Raw genomic sequence first — 14,617 nt, forward strand, 5'->3', positions numbered from 1 at the left:
GTTGGGTCCAATATCTTGTGGATGGAGCTTGAAAAATGGCAGCACATCACGGAAGAATTTTGAGCCGGGAGGGCTGAAGCCCCGGCTCATATGATCAACAAAGACAAGCACTTCACCATCCTTGGGCTCAAGAGCAGTTTCAGTGCCTGGGACCCTCCAATGGATGGCGTCCTTTTTGGCCAGGATGCCTATCTGAACATATTCGTTCAAATCTTCCTCAGTGACCCAGGAAATGACCCAATTGCAAGCGGTGACAGTTTTGCCCATTTTGAGATTGAAAGCCTAAAAGAAAGAAACATTACCTGTCTAAGATTATGCTATTAAACCGGACCATTGATTCAAAGATAGTGCTATAAAATGGCTGACAAGTTAAGCCGGAGGATGAACATTGAAGTATGCAGATATTCATATTGGCGGCTTATAAGGGGACTAATGGTACCTACCGGGTTAAGGATTCTGCTATTAAGCCGGACAGAGTTTAAAAGTCAAATGTATTATGCAGAACTAGATTATGAGGATAAATAAGCAAGCATGGTTACACTACAAGAAATATGTCAACTTGTGACCTTCTCTCAGTGACCCCAGCTGAATTGGTCGTAAATCCACGGCCATTTCGCTTGGAGGGCTCAAACCCTGAAATTGCCTTACACCAAATGGTCATAAAGCAGACAAGAGTGGTTCATGACCTTATTTCTGCCTGATTACGACCAATATAAATGGTCATGAGGTTGTGAACGTGGATGCATTGGTACTTATTGCTATGACTAGATGCCACCTAATCAGTTTTGCCTATGTGTCATGTCCATGTGTCAATTTTTGACCTAGGCTGTGAAGCAACCTATATTTCTGTCATTCCCAAAATTCCCAAAAAAATCTCATAAATTCTTTGGGTCATATCTTCGTCAAATATGTAAAAACCATTCCTTTCCTAGTACAAATAATTCAACAATATTCATTTTCCTATTCTATTCAAAACATCACTTTGTGAAGGAAGTGCTATTTATATATTCTTGATTACCCTCAAAATTGTTGGGCACTCTTTCCTATATAAATCATTGCCTCATGACAAAAATCAACTCCATTTGCCTAGCAAATCTTCCTCGGCAAATTTCCAAAGTTTTTGTCCACCTAGAAGCATTGTGAAGGAAGTACCTTTTTTATATATCCAAATGTCATGAAATTTATACAGTTCCTTCATATTCCAAAATTATCACCCTCCTCCAAATTGCAGCTCAGTCAAATCATCTATGTGAGCCCAGGTTCAATTTATATTTTATTACCAGATTGGCACGTTGCAAAGCAAGTGTTTTCTAGACCCCTCCTATTACCCTCAAACTTTTTGAGCACTCTTCCATGCCCAAATCATTGCCACATGATAATATTCAGCTCTATTTTCTTGGTAAATTCTTCTCATGAAATTTCCAAAGTTTCTACCTCGAGAGAAGCTTTGTGAAGTAAGTACTAGCTAGGCTTACCCAAATGATCTAAAAACTTACCAGCGCATGAGTATACCAATGTAACTTGCCTACACCAAATTTGAGCTCATTTCATTCATCCAATTTCTCTCGCTAATTTTCCCAAGTTTCTGTCCAAAGAAGAGCATTTTGAAGGAAGTACCACTTTGGCATGTCCAAATAGTATCAATTTTCTACCGTGCTTTCCTATGTCCAAATAACCATCCTCCACCAAATTTCAGCTCAATCCATTCATTATTTTGAGCCCAGCTTCAACATTCATATTTTTGTCCAATGTGGTACTTTGCAAAGCAAGTACCACCTAGGATCCTTCTTTTGAGCTGAAAATTTGTGAAGACATTCTTATTAGTATATGATCATCCTCAGTGAAAACTCACGCTCATTGGCCATGTGCATTTCCCGTACCGCTAATCAAACACTTGGCTGCTAATTCATCTTTCAGCATAGGTTGGTCTCCTCGTGAGATTCTTCTGTTGTAATTTTCTTCCTAGCACCTACCTAGGGAGTGCCCAACCGACTAGACATGCCTAGGCCTCCCAGAACGCATGTCAACGCTAAGGTCATGCGGTGACCACGCGGCGGGCATGCGAGTTTATGCGCTTTGGAGTTGGGGCCATGGGCCACCGTCCAAACCTCGACGTATCGCCACCAAACCATGTATTTAATCTTAACTAGATACTTATCTAACTAGAAATGATTTTTGGAAAAAATAAAGAGCAAACAATAAGGTAGCTGCAGTTCAAATTTGACCCGCTTCCTCCTAAATCGACGGAAATTTGTCTTTTTCACCAGAGGTGGATCAAAACTTTTGACACCCAAGCATTTTTTCAGTTGTGCATTAAATATGGCCTAGTATTTTATAAAATTTATTTGGTCCAATTTTGCAACAAATATATGGTAGGTCCTTCACAAAAAAACTCATTTCGGGCACTCAAAAAATGGAAAATGAATTTTCCGTGCAAAGAAAATGAAAACTCCCATAGGCAACATTGTTTGGAATTCCAAGATGCACCCTTTTGCACAATTTGAGATCATTTTGAACAAACTATGCCATGAATGTGGCCATAAGATTGATCATTTGGCTTGAAAGCCATGAATCTTCAAGCACGATAGCTCATTCCTGAGAACACTTTTTTAAAATAATTGCCATATTATAAGTTTATTATTTTTCCTGGAAACTTGGTCACATATAATGACACAATGCGAAGGTTTTTCAATTTTTTGATTTTTTTTGAATTTTTTATGCTCGTTTCAAAATGCGGTCAAAACGGCGAGCTTGACCGTTCCTAGCTAGTGGTTGAATCTTGGAAAACTTTTGATGTTTCTTTGAGTAAATAGATACTTATGTACCTACAAATGATTTTTGAAAAAAATAAAGAGCAAACTATGAGGCAGCTGCAGTTCAAATTTGACCCGCTTCCTACTAAATCGGCGGAAATTTGTCTTTTTCATCAGAGGTGGATCAAAACTTTTGACACCCAACCATTTTGTCAATTGTGCATTAAATATGTCCTAGTATTTTAGAAAATTGATTTGGTACAATTTTGCAACAAAGATATGGTAGGTCCTTCACAAAAAAAACTCATTTCGGGCACTCGAAAAATGGAAAATGAATTTTTCGTTCAAAGAAAATGAAAACTTTCTTAGGAAACATTGTTTGCCATTCCAAGATGCAAACTTGTGCACGATATGAGATCATTTCAACAAACTATGTCATGAATGTGGCCATAAGATTGATCATTTGGCTTGAAAGCCATGAATCTTCATAGATGATAGCTCATTTTTGAGAACATTTTTAAAATAATTGCTGTATTACAAGTTTATTATTTTTTCTGAAAACTTGGTCACATATAATGACACAATGCGAAGGTTTTCCAATTTTTTGATTTTTTTAAATTTTTTATGCCCGTTTCAAAATGCGGTCAAAACGGCGGGCATGACTGTTCCTAACTAGTGGTTGAATCTTGGAAAACTTCTGGTGTTTCTCTAATTAAATAGATACTTATGTACCTAGAAATGATTTTTGGAAAAAATAAACAACAAACTATGAGGACGTTGCAGTTCAAATTTGACCCGTTTCCATTAAATCAGCAGAAATTTGTCTTTTTCACGAGAGGTGGATCAAAACTTTTGACACCCAACCATTTGGTCAATTGTGAATTAAATATGTCTTAGTATTTTAGAAAATTGATTTGGTACAATTTTGCAACAAATATATGGTAGGTCCTTCATAAAAAAACTCATTTTGAGCACTCGGAAAATGATTAAAAATAGCTAGAAAGATCATAAATGCATAGAAATTGGTTCTTATCCACAAAATGTGGTCTAACTCTAGTGTAAATTTGTGTGGTGCCATTTTGCAAAATATTTTTGATATCTACTTCACAAAATTCCTCTATTTGTAGTACTTAGATACTTTTTTAAATCACTAGTTTTCTGAACCAATCAGGACTCTTTCCACGGATCGATGACATGGCGCCCATCCATCCATCCATCTCACCATCCCACATCCATCCATCCATCTGTCTACAGAAAAAAATAAAAAAAATTGAAAAAGAGATACCCCCACCACAGCCCAAACCCAAGCTCACATCACACCCACCGCCATCTTCCCCCATCCCACCCCTCCTCCCGATCTCCTCGCCGCCGCCGCCACCTCACGATCCAATCTCTCCCCGCCGCCGCCCCGTCCTCCCCTTCCTTTCGCCCTCCACCTCTCCCCTCGCCTCCGCCACCCGACGGCCATGGCGCGCCTCTTCCTCATCCCAGATCAGATCTAGCGCCCCCAACCGCATCCATCCATCAGAGGCGCTGGAGGCGCACTGTGCGGTTCTACTGGGCGGCGACCCGACGGCGTCCGGCGCATCACGCACCGAACCATCTGTGCGGTTATACTGGGCGGCAACCCGACGGCGTTCAGCGCGCTGCTCACCCGTCGGCCTCCAACGCCGACCAGGCGGCCGCTAAGGCCGATCACACCGCCTCCGCGCGCTGCGCCTCTACTCGTCGCTCAAGTGGACGGTGGCGCAGGTGCTCAAGTCCTGCCGCTCCTACTCCAGCGGCGTCACCGCCGCCATCCTCCTCTCCGACCTCTTCCAGGTCTGCCAGATTTGCCGCCGCCAACGGACTCCCCATCTCTGTATGTTACTCGCTCTACCGGTTAGGTGTCTCCGTTGAGTCGCTCCAGTTCAGTTCAGTAATCAGCGCTAGCACACGGCTCTTTCTCGAATATGATCTGTATTTCGTGCATGTTGTTTCCTAGGATTTTGTTGTTCAATTAGCTCGAGTTTGAAAGCAAGCGCACCAGTTCATGGAAGGATTTGAACAATGTATTGGCAATTAACACATGGCTCTTCCTCGAATATGATCTGTATTTTGCGCACGCTATTTCCTACTAGGATTTTGCTGTTCAATTAGCTCGAATTTGACAGCAAGTGCACCAGTTCATGGAAGGATTTGAACAATGTGTTGGTAATTAACACTCAGCTATGCATGGCATACAGGAAATTAAAATTATGTGTACTAAAAGTGGATCTAATTGGTCGTATACTCATCATCTGTATGCTAGGAACGGTGCCATATCCACCTTATAATAGTTTCGAGTTAGGATGTACTGTATAATAGTTACTTGGTGTTGATGTGGTGGCCGGTTGAGTACCGACTACTGTTTTATGATACCTTGAGTTGCTCACTTCTGTAGCTTCCCCGTTCTGGTTTCTAGTTATTAGTGATTGTTAGGAGTTCAGGCTGGGACCAGAAGGTGCTGCTCAAGGTTTCTAGTCCGTCTCCGTCTCAAGGTTTCTAGTGTTAATTTTCAATGTCAGTTGCTTAGTTGCAGGCGTTCTCTCCTGCAGCATCTTGCACTCATCCACCTATGAGCCCTCCAATCTCTTCTCTATGATCCCCTTCCATTATAAGAAGCCAGAATCATTTTGGGTTTGTGGTGGAAATGTAGATTTAAATTCATGATAAGATAATTAGCACAAATGGCCATTTCTCATCGATATCACAGTAGAGATTCAGAGTGTGATCTTGAAAGCACGCTGCATACAGAAACACAACGCTGAGTGCCTTTATTAAATAGATTAAAAATAAGTCGCGCGGGTTTGCTTGCTTGTTTGGATTATATTTCCCAGTAGCTTGCTGATCCTACATAACTTCATTCTGTATACGGATCTGCGACCTTCAGGATGCATTTACTTATTGCAAGCGAATCATCCTATATTATTCTCATTGCACTGTACATAGTCTGCTCGCACAAAATCTATTTTGTTTCATGCAAGAAGTCAAGAACTATCATCCAACTTGAACTTTTGGGGATCACTGTTCACACCTTACAAATGCTTTGCAGGATAACCTTCACCCCGACTGTGCAGCACTGCAGTATGGCTACGGTGATTGGCTTGTGCCTCGGGCTTAAGTTGATGCAAAACCCGCGAGACTACACCACTGGTCGTCGACCTGCCCCACAGCAGGCAGACCCTCGACATCATTGTCATCATGGCCGGGACGCCAGGTGAGACGCGCCATTGCCAGATTCCTTGTTCCTACTGGTCGATACTCTTTGCTGCATTGACATGACCAGCTTGTGCTGGAAGACAGTGTAATGAAACTGTCTGAAGAACAATTTACTGAAACTGAACTGCTGCTAATCTTCAGTTAGAAATTTGGAGCTGTCTGGACTCTTGTAGTATTATATATACATAAGTAAAAGGAGTTGAATGGAAACAATTGGTATTTGCATTATGCCTACCGTAAAGATGCTAGAAGGCAATCTGAACCAGTTTGCGAGAAATTATTTCATAGTACTATCCTTGATACAAATAATTCAATTTTCAGATACATATTTACACTACAAAACTCTGGCTAGTTCGCTTGGAAATGACAGTAGGATTATGCTGAATAAACTGAATGTATGTATGATGGCTGCAGGCTGGATACAGGCATGTGGACACAGCCACGGCCACAGCTCTCTGGCAACCAAGACGGCGACAGCGTCGACGGGATCCTCGGATGACCTGCGTCCTTCCCCGACCATGCCCGCGACCTGCATCCAGCTGCTCCTGCCCCGGCCCTCAACTTCGCTCATGGTGAGCTGCTGTAGGTGAGACAATTGACTCGATCTGTTGCTACCGGTAGAACTGCTGATGTAGTTTGGGTGTAGCCGCAACTGCTGTAGATTGGGTGTGTAGGAGGCTGACCTACTGCTCTTCTTAGTACCATGGCTGCTGTAGATTGGTTTTATCTGCAATACATACTATCTTGGTTTAGTTTAGGGGCAAATAGAGATGTTTCTGTTGGACTGTGTTATGTGATTGATAGGTCATTGTCCCATTACATACTATCATGTAAACCTCCTGTTTTCCTGAAATGCTATTATTGATAAGTCACTGTCCCATGACATACTACTCTATTTGAGCAGGAATAGGTGGTGCCAACAGTGCTGGATAAGGCATGAGTGGTTTAGGTGAGTTCTTTGGTCCCTCCCCTTTCTTGCCTACGTGGTCTTTGATACCACGATCGTCGAGGCATGGCTGGCTTTTGTTACACTGTTATTTAAACGCATTGAAACTTTAATAACATCCAAGTAGTTCTCTTGAAATTTCAGTCTTGATGGACAGATAAAGTAAAACATTAAAGGGACCAGTGTCATTATAACTTAGTTCCTGTATTCGCAGCCATGACATGGTTTCAACCTATTGTTTGCTAGCAGAAAATATGTGGCTTATTTTTTATCTTATCTTGTATTAAGCTGCCTTGTCTGTATTGAACTCTGTAATTCCAGCAGCGACCGCCACATCTGGTGAGAGAGACACTCTCTGCTGTATTTTCTGTTTATTGTTTGTAGTGAATGACTTTCTATGTCTTGGTAGGTAACTGGTATCATGTCCATGTTGTTCTTGGCTAGATGGTAATGGTTATCAGAATATGTACACATGAGTGTATCATGTAACAAATGACAGGTCATGAGTGTATCATGTAACAAATGACAGGGTCACCAGAATATAGACACAGTAAATCCATTGTTCTGTTTTATCATTATGCTTCATATGTTAACATGTCGAAGTCAAGTTTTGGAAGTTTTGTTATGCCATGCTTAGTGCTTGCTGAACTGAGGCATTTGGGCATTTATGGATAATTTTTATTCTCTTGAATGGATATATTTTATTGGCAATGATTTAACTTCCACTGTATCTCACTAATAATTTATGTAGATCAAGATCTAATGTCGTGGAGGTTGCTGCTACTATAACAGAAGATCAGAAGAAGCCTGGAGATGTGCACCATAGTTTTAGTTGATGGTGCCTGTGTATTTGTTTTTTATTGTATATGTACAATTGTTGGATTGTGCAGACATGTACGTGGTGTTGTGAGTTTGTGGATTTGATCATTTAATTGAGAGAATTATTGATTGTTTGCATTTGAAATGTGTAAAATGAAATATGTGAATGAAAAAGATGAATGTTCTACTGGATCAAATAGTATTTGGGCTCTAAAAAGGCTATGGCCCAAACAATAGTGGACTGGAATATTCTGCATTTATGAAAAAACTGTAAAAAAGGCTTAATGAAATGGACTGCAAAATGGAATGAATTAAGAAGGCTGAATTGTTGGGCCAGGCCCATGTAGCTAGCAAAAATTAATAGGAAAAATAAATATTAAAAGGCTGAATTGTTGGGCTAGGCCCATGTAAAAAATCGAATCGGACCGGGCTGATTCTTGTGCCACATCAGCTTGCCACGCTGGATGCCTACGTGGTCTGGGGAGGTTGCTAGTGACCAAAAATTTGGTCGTGGAACCAACAACCTTTTACATATCGCAAATAAGGTCACTAATTTCAGTTTACGACCGCCAACTTTTGACCTTCTGTTTTTGGTCACAAAAAGGTCGCAAATGAAAACTATGACCTTTCAGCGACCAATAGTGGTGGTCACAAGTTGACATATTTTTTATAGTGTTAAACCAGAGATGTATTGTCGTCATGCAAGTTAAGAAGCATATGATGGCGGTTTAAACAACGCCTAGTGTTATATGGTGGATCATGGTTTACGGTATAAGCCACCATGGCAGTTATGGTACTTCAAATTCATCAGTGAAAATTTTGCTAGGTGATGGAGAAACATGTTTCACAAACTAGAGCTATAATTGTGGATCTAGAGCAATGCAGAAAAGACGGTAAATTCTAAACCTAAGGTGGCAGCAGCAGAAAAGTTCATGTGCCCCGATGGGATTTTCTATGAAAACGAAGTGTTCAGATGTTAAAAACAAGTGCTAGACTACTACCGCATAAGTTTCATATTGTGCTCAAATCAAAGGCTGCTCGGACTAAAGGAGAAAATGAAAAACGGTGTAGAACACCGATGAATAAGGCCAACCCTAATGCAGATCCGAGGGTGAAGCAGATGAACACTTACGGTTGCAGATGGACTGCGATGGAGCACTGGTGTTCTCCGGTCTGGTCAGGTCGATGCAGCGGCCTGATTTGATGCACTGGTCGGAGGTCGCGGTGGCAGAGCTCGGGCGGCAGACGAGAAGCAGGAGGAAGATGAAGGCGATGAGGCAAGGGGAAAATGGAAAAGACCCCCGCCCCTATTTATAAGGGAGTGGATACAAGGCATGCACGGGAATCGAGGAGGCCGAAATCATCATGTGGCTATATGGATGCCTCGGTTTTTAGGATACTCATTAAGATAAGGATCAGTTAAGATGTTTTGGGCTTCGCGCGAAATTAATGTGAAATGACGTCATGGCGGTTTAAGAAAATTCTGTGAGCTGACGTCATGGCGGTTTACAACAAGGTTTATCAAACAAGCAATGCAAGATTTTGACAAAGTCATATGTTGAAGATTGATATGAACAAGTTCAAATCAACCTGGGGCCTAATGTTGGGGATATAACTACAGGGTATGAACCGCCCAGGAGGGGGCAGGTCATACCACTGGAGACTTATTAGTGAAGATGGCGTCTCATACAAGCCCATTGACTGCCCACGACCCAGAGGTGACTTGAGGCCCAAGGGGATGAACCGCCACATGTATAACTTGTATTGTAAGGCAAGATTAGTTAGTCACCAAGCCGGACACATTGTGTATGAGCTGGCCGGGACTCTGTAAGCCATCGGGCGTCAACCTATGTATATAAAGGGACGACCCGACGGCGAGTTAAGGGCAAGAAACAATAGATTGAGAACTAGGTCAAGCGTATTCGCTCCTTGATAATCGAAACCCAAGCAATACAACCCCAAACTGGAGTAGGCCTTTACCTCCACCGCGAGGGGGCGAACCAGTATAAACTCTCTGTGTCCTTTGTCCCGATTAATCCCTTTAAGCTAACCTAGTTGCGATGGCTCCACGACTAAGTCCTTCCGCTAGGACATCTTCCGTGTCAAGTCCACGACAGGTGCCTTCCATACCAACACTTTCCAAGGAATTTATTATTTGACAACATAAAGTAAATTCATTTTTCATTTCGGGACTGGGCATCCCTAATACCTTTGCCTTACTCTCGTGCAATGACAAGTGAATAAACACTCATCGTGAGAATAACACATCTAGCATGGAAAATATTAGCCACCCCTCACCGCCTCACGAGCGGTACGAGCACACAAAAGAGAAATTTATTTTGAATATTAGAGATGATGGCACATACAAATTTGCTTAGAACGACAAAAGAATACCGCATATAGGTAGATATAGTGGACTCATATGGCAAAACTGGTTTAAAGGATTTTGGATGCACAAGTAGTGATCATACTTAGTGCAAAATGAAGGCTATCAAAAGGTTGAGAAGCGACCAACCAAGAAACGAATAATCTCATAAGCGAGCATTGAGCATAATTAACACCGAATAATGCACCACAAGTAGGATGTAATTTCATTGCATAACTATTGACTTTCGTTCTTGCATAGGGAATCACAAACCTTAACACCAATATTCTTAGTAAAGCATAATTACTCATCAACATGACTCACATAACACATCATCATATCTCAAAACTAATACAAGGAATCAAATTTATTTTGTCCAATGATCTTCATGAAAGTTTTTACTATATCCTTCTTGGATATCTATCACTTTGGGACTAATTTTCATGTGTTCTTTTGATAAGCTCAAACAAATATAAGTGAAGTTCATGAGCATAAGTTTCTTTCTCTCAAATTAATTTAAGTGAAGCAAGAGAGAATTTCTAAAAAATACTAAAGCACACAGTGCTCAAAAAGATATAAGTGAAGCACTAGAGCAATTCCATAGCTCATAAAGATTTAAGTGAAGCACAGAGAGCAATTCTAACAAGTCATGGCATAATTTTTGGCTCTCTCAAAATAGGTGTTTCCAACAAGGATTCAAGAGTTAAAACACAAAGCAAAACAAGCAAAGACTCATATCATACAAGACACACCAAGCAAAACTCATAGTATGTGACGAATAAAAATATAGCTTCGAGTAAAATACCAATGGTTGTTAGCAGAAAGAGGGGATGCCACTCGGGGCATCCTCAAGCTTAGGCTCTTCTTACTCCTTATTCCTTCATCCATCGTAAGATAACCCAAAACTTGAAAACTTCAATCACACAAAACTCAACAAGACCTTCGTGAGATCCGTTAGTATGAGAAAACAAATCACTACTATAAGTGATGTTGCAAACCAACTCATGTTTTATTCTTGCATTATATCTACTGTATTCCATCTTTTCTATGGCAAAAACTCTTCAAAGAAAACCATAGAATCATCAAAACAAGCACACAACGCAAACAAAATAGAATCTGTCAAAAACAGAACAGTCTATAGCAATCTAGGTATTTCGAATACTTCTGTAACTCCAAAAACCCTGAAAAATTAGGACCGCCTGAGAAATTTGTATATTAATATTCTGCAAAAAGAATTGGTATTTTATCATGCTCTGGTTAAAACTGAAAATTATTTTCGTGAGCACAAAAGTTTCTGTTTTTCAGCATGTCAAACAACTATCACCCAAGAAGATCCTAAAGGCTTTACTTGGCACAAACACTAATTAAGACACAAAAAACACAATCATAACAGTGGCATAATTGTGCAAACACTCAAGAACAGAAAGCAAAAATAAATTTTATTCATTGGGTTGCCTCCAACAAGCGCTATTGTTTCACGCCCTTAGCTAGGCATAAGATTTCATTGATGCTCACATGAAAGACAAGAATTGAAGCACAAAGAGAGCATCATGAAGAATATGACAAACGCATTTAAGTCTAACATACTTCCTATGCATGGGAATTTTATAAGCAAACAAATTATCAAGACAAGAAACATCTAACATAAGCAAAGAAGAGGAATAAAACATTGACGATCTTGACATAACGAGAGGTAATTTAGTAACATGAAAATTCCTGCAACAATATTTTCCTCTCTCATAATAATTACATGTAGGATCATAATCAAATTCAACAATATAACTATCACATAAAATATTCTCTTCATGATCCACATGCATGCAAAGTTGACACTCTTCCAAAATAGTAGGATCATCAAATAAAGTCATGGCCTCTCCAAGCCCACTTTCATCAAAAATTTCATAAGATCGAACAATCTCCAGATATGTGGGGTTAACTTTAGCTAAAATTGACACTCTTCCAAACCCACTTTTAATATAATCGCAAACATTATTACCAATATCATATTCATCATGAGGCTTAAATAAATTTTCAAGATCATAAGAATCACTATCACCCCAATCATGATCATTGCAATAAGTAGTTGTCATAACTAAACAAGCATCCCCAAGCTTGGGGTTTTACATATCACTAACTCAATTGACATTAATAGAATTTATAATAACATCAGCTATCATGAATCACTGCTACCTCTCGAGCTTGTGTTAGTTTTCCCTTGAAGAGGAAAGGGTGATGCAACAAAGTAGAGTAAGTATTTCCCTCAGTTTTGAGAACCAAGGTATCAATCCAATAGGAGACAACGCAACAAGCCACTGAATACCTGCACAAACAAACACCAACTTGCACCCAACGCGATAATAGGTTGTCAATCCCTTCACGGTTATTTGCAAAGTGAGATCTGATATAGATGGATAAATGGTAAAGTAATATTTTTGGTATTTTTGGGTTTATGGAACGGAAAGTAAAAGGTTGCAAAGAAAGTAAATTGGGAACTAAAAGTATAGATTGGAAACTTATATGATGGAAAATAGACCCCGGGGCCATAGGTTTCACTAGAGGCTTCTCTCCAGAAAGGAATTATTATGGTGGGTGAACAAATTACTGCCGAGCAATTGATAGAAAAGCACAAAGTTATGACAATATCTAAGGCAATGATCATGAATATAGGCATCACGTCCGTGTCAAGTAGACCAAAACGATTCTGCTTCTACTACTATAACTCCACACATCAACCGCTATCCAGCATGCATCTAGGACACTAAGTTCATAAGAACAGAGTAACACTTTAAGCAAGATGACATGATGTAGCTAGAGGAATTAGGTCAAGCAATATGATGAAAACCCCATCTTTTAACCTCGATATGGCAACAATACAATACATGTCGGTTCCCCTACTATCACTAGGATCGATCATCGCAAGATTGAACCCAAAGCTAAGCACTTCTCCCATTGTAAGAAAAACCAATCTAGTTGGCCAAACCAAATCGATAGTTCGAAGAGACTTGCAAAGATATCAAAACATGCATATAAGAATTCAGAGAAGATTCAAATAATATTCATAGATAAGATGATCATAAATCCACAATTCATTGGATCTCGGCAAACACACCGCAAAAGAGTATTACATCGAATAGATCTCCAAGAACATCGAGGAGAACTTTGTATTGAGGATCAAAGAGAGAGAGAGAGAGAGAGAGAGAGAGAGAGAGAAAGCCATCTAGATACTAGCTATGGACCCATAGGTCTATGGTAAACTGCTCACGCTTCATCGAAGAGGCAATGGTGTTGATGTAGAAGCCCTCCGTGATCGAATCCCCCTCCGGCAGGACGCTAGAAAAGGCCCCTAGATGGGATCTCACGGGTACAGAAGGTTTCCCGCGGTGGAAAAGTGGTTCCGTAGCTCCCCTGGAAGTTTTTTGGGGGTATAAGATCTAGGTCAGGAGATCACCGAGGGGCCCACAAGGTTGGGGGGACGCCCACCCCCTGGGCGCGCCATCCACCCTTGTGGCCGCCTCGTGGCTCTTCTGACTTGCACTCCAAGTCTCCTGGGTGTCTCCTGGTCCAAGAAAAATAATCGCGAAAGTTTTATTCCATTTGGACTCCGTTTTGTATTCCTTTTCTGCGAAACTCTAAAACAAGGAAAAAAACAGAAACTAGCACTGGGCTCTAGGTTAATAGGTTAGTCCCAAAAGTCATATAAAATAGCATATAAAACATCCAAAATAGATAATATAATAGCATGGAACAATAAAAAATTATAGATACGTTGGAGACGTATCAATAACTTTATAAATTCCTTCTTTTAACACTTCATCACAATTTTTAGATTCATGAATCTCAAGTAAAACTTCATAAAGATAATCTAGTGAACTCAATTCACTAATAAATGGGTTCATCATAATTGGATCTCTTGAAAAGATTAGCAAGTGGATGAGGATCCATATCAATAGATTTTTAGCTAGCAAAGATGCAATCAAATAGAAGGCACATTGTGACACAAGTAGAGATAGCAAACAAGAGATCTAACGAGAAAAAGGCAGACGAAAAAGAGGGCGAATAAAAGGGCAATTTTTTGTGAAGTGGTGGGAGGAAAACAAGAGGCAAATGGCAAATAATGTAAATTGCAAGGAGATGGGATTTGTGATTAGGAACCTGATAGATGTTGGTGATGTCTCCCCAGCAACGGTGCCAGAAATTCATTTTGATGTCTGCTAGACTACGTCGGTATTTCCCCAAAGAGGAAGGGATGACGCAGTACATCGACGGTAGGTATTTCCCTCAGTGATGAGACCAAGTTATCGAACGAGTAGGAGAACCAAGCAACACTACATAAACATCACCTGCACACAAATAACAAATACTCGCAACCGACGTGTTAAAGGGGTTGTCAATCCCTTTCGGGCAACGGTGCCAGAAATTGGCAAGCGGACGTGATAAAAATATGATAGATGGGATAAATGGATCTCAGATAAAATAAATTGTAGCAAGGTATTT

General features: G+C 40.3%; 1 protein-coding gene across 2 annotated transcripts; it reads left to right on the forward strand.

The window, feature by feature from the left end:
* The first annotated feature begins 4,063 nt into the window (after window positions 1-4,063).
* LOC119277745 lies at window positions 4,064-7,903 on the forward strand. 2 transcript variants are annotated; one of them, XM_037559065.1, is made up of 5 exons: window positions 4,064-4,614; window positions 5,827-5,991; window positions 6,408-6,579; window positions 6,898-6,942; window positions 7,691-7,903. In XM_037559065.1, exons 2-5 carry the CDS (start codon window positions 5,976-5,978, stop codon window positions 7,773-7,775), a joined length of 318 nt encoding a protein of 105 aa, XP_037414962.1. In that variant the 5' UTR covers window positions 4,064-4,614; window positions 5,827-5,975; the 3' UTR covers window positions 7,776-7,903. The 2 variants fall into 2 exon arrangements, with proteins under 2 accessions (XP_037414962.1, XP_037414970.1); XM_037559073.1 differs by having other exon boundaries at window positions 4,064-4,574.
* The last annotated feature ends 6,714 nt before the right edge of the window (window positions 7,904-14,617 follow it).

The sequence above is a fragment of the Triticum dicoccoides genome, chromosome 1A (assembly GCF_002162155.2).
Source record: "Triticum dicoccoides isolate Atlit2015 ecotype Zavitan chromosome 1A, WEW_v2.0, whole genome shotgun sequence".
NCBI classification, from domain to species: domain Eukaryota; kingdom Viridiplantae; phylum Streptophyta; class Magnoliopsida; order Poales; family Poaceae; genus Triticum; species Triticum dicoccoides.

Bases quoted from the DNA above. Each gene is read 5' to 3' on its own strand.
- LOC119277745 (XM_037559065.1), top strand. The intron at 6,580-6,897 runs GTGAGACAATTG...CTATTTGAGCAG, and splicing joins CTCATGGTGAGCTGCTGTAG to GAATAGGTGGTGCCAACAGT. The intron at 6,943-7,690 runs GTGAGTTCTTTG...TAATTTATGTAG, and splicing joins ATAAGGCATGAGTGGTTTAG to ATCAAGATCTAATGTCGTGG.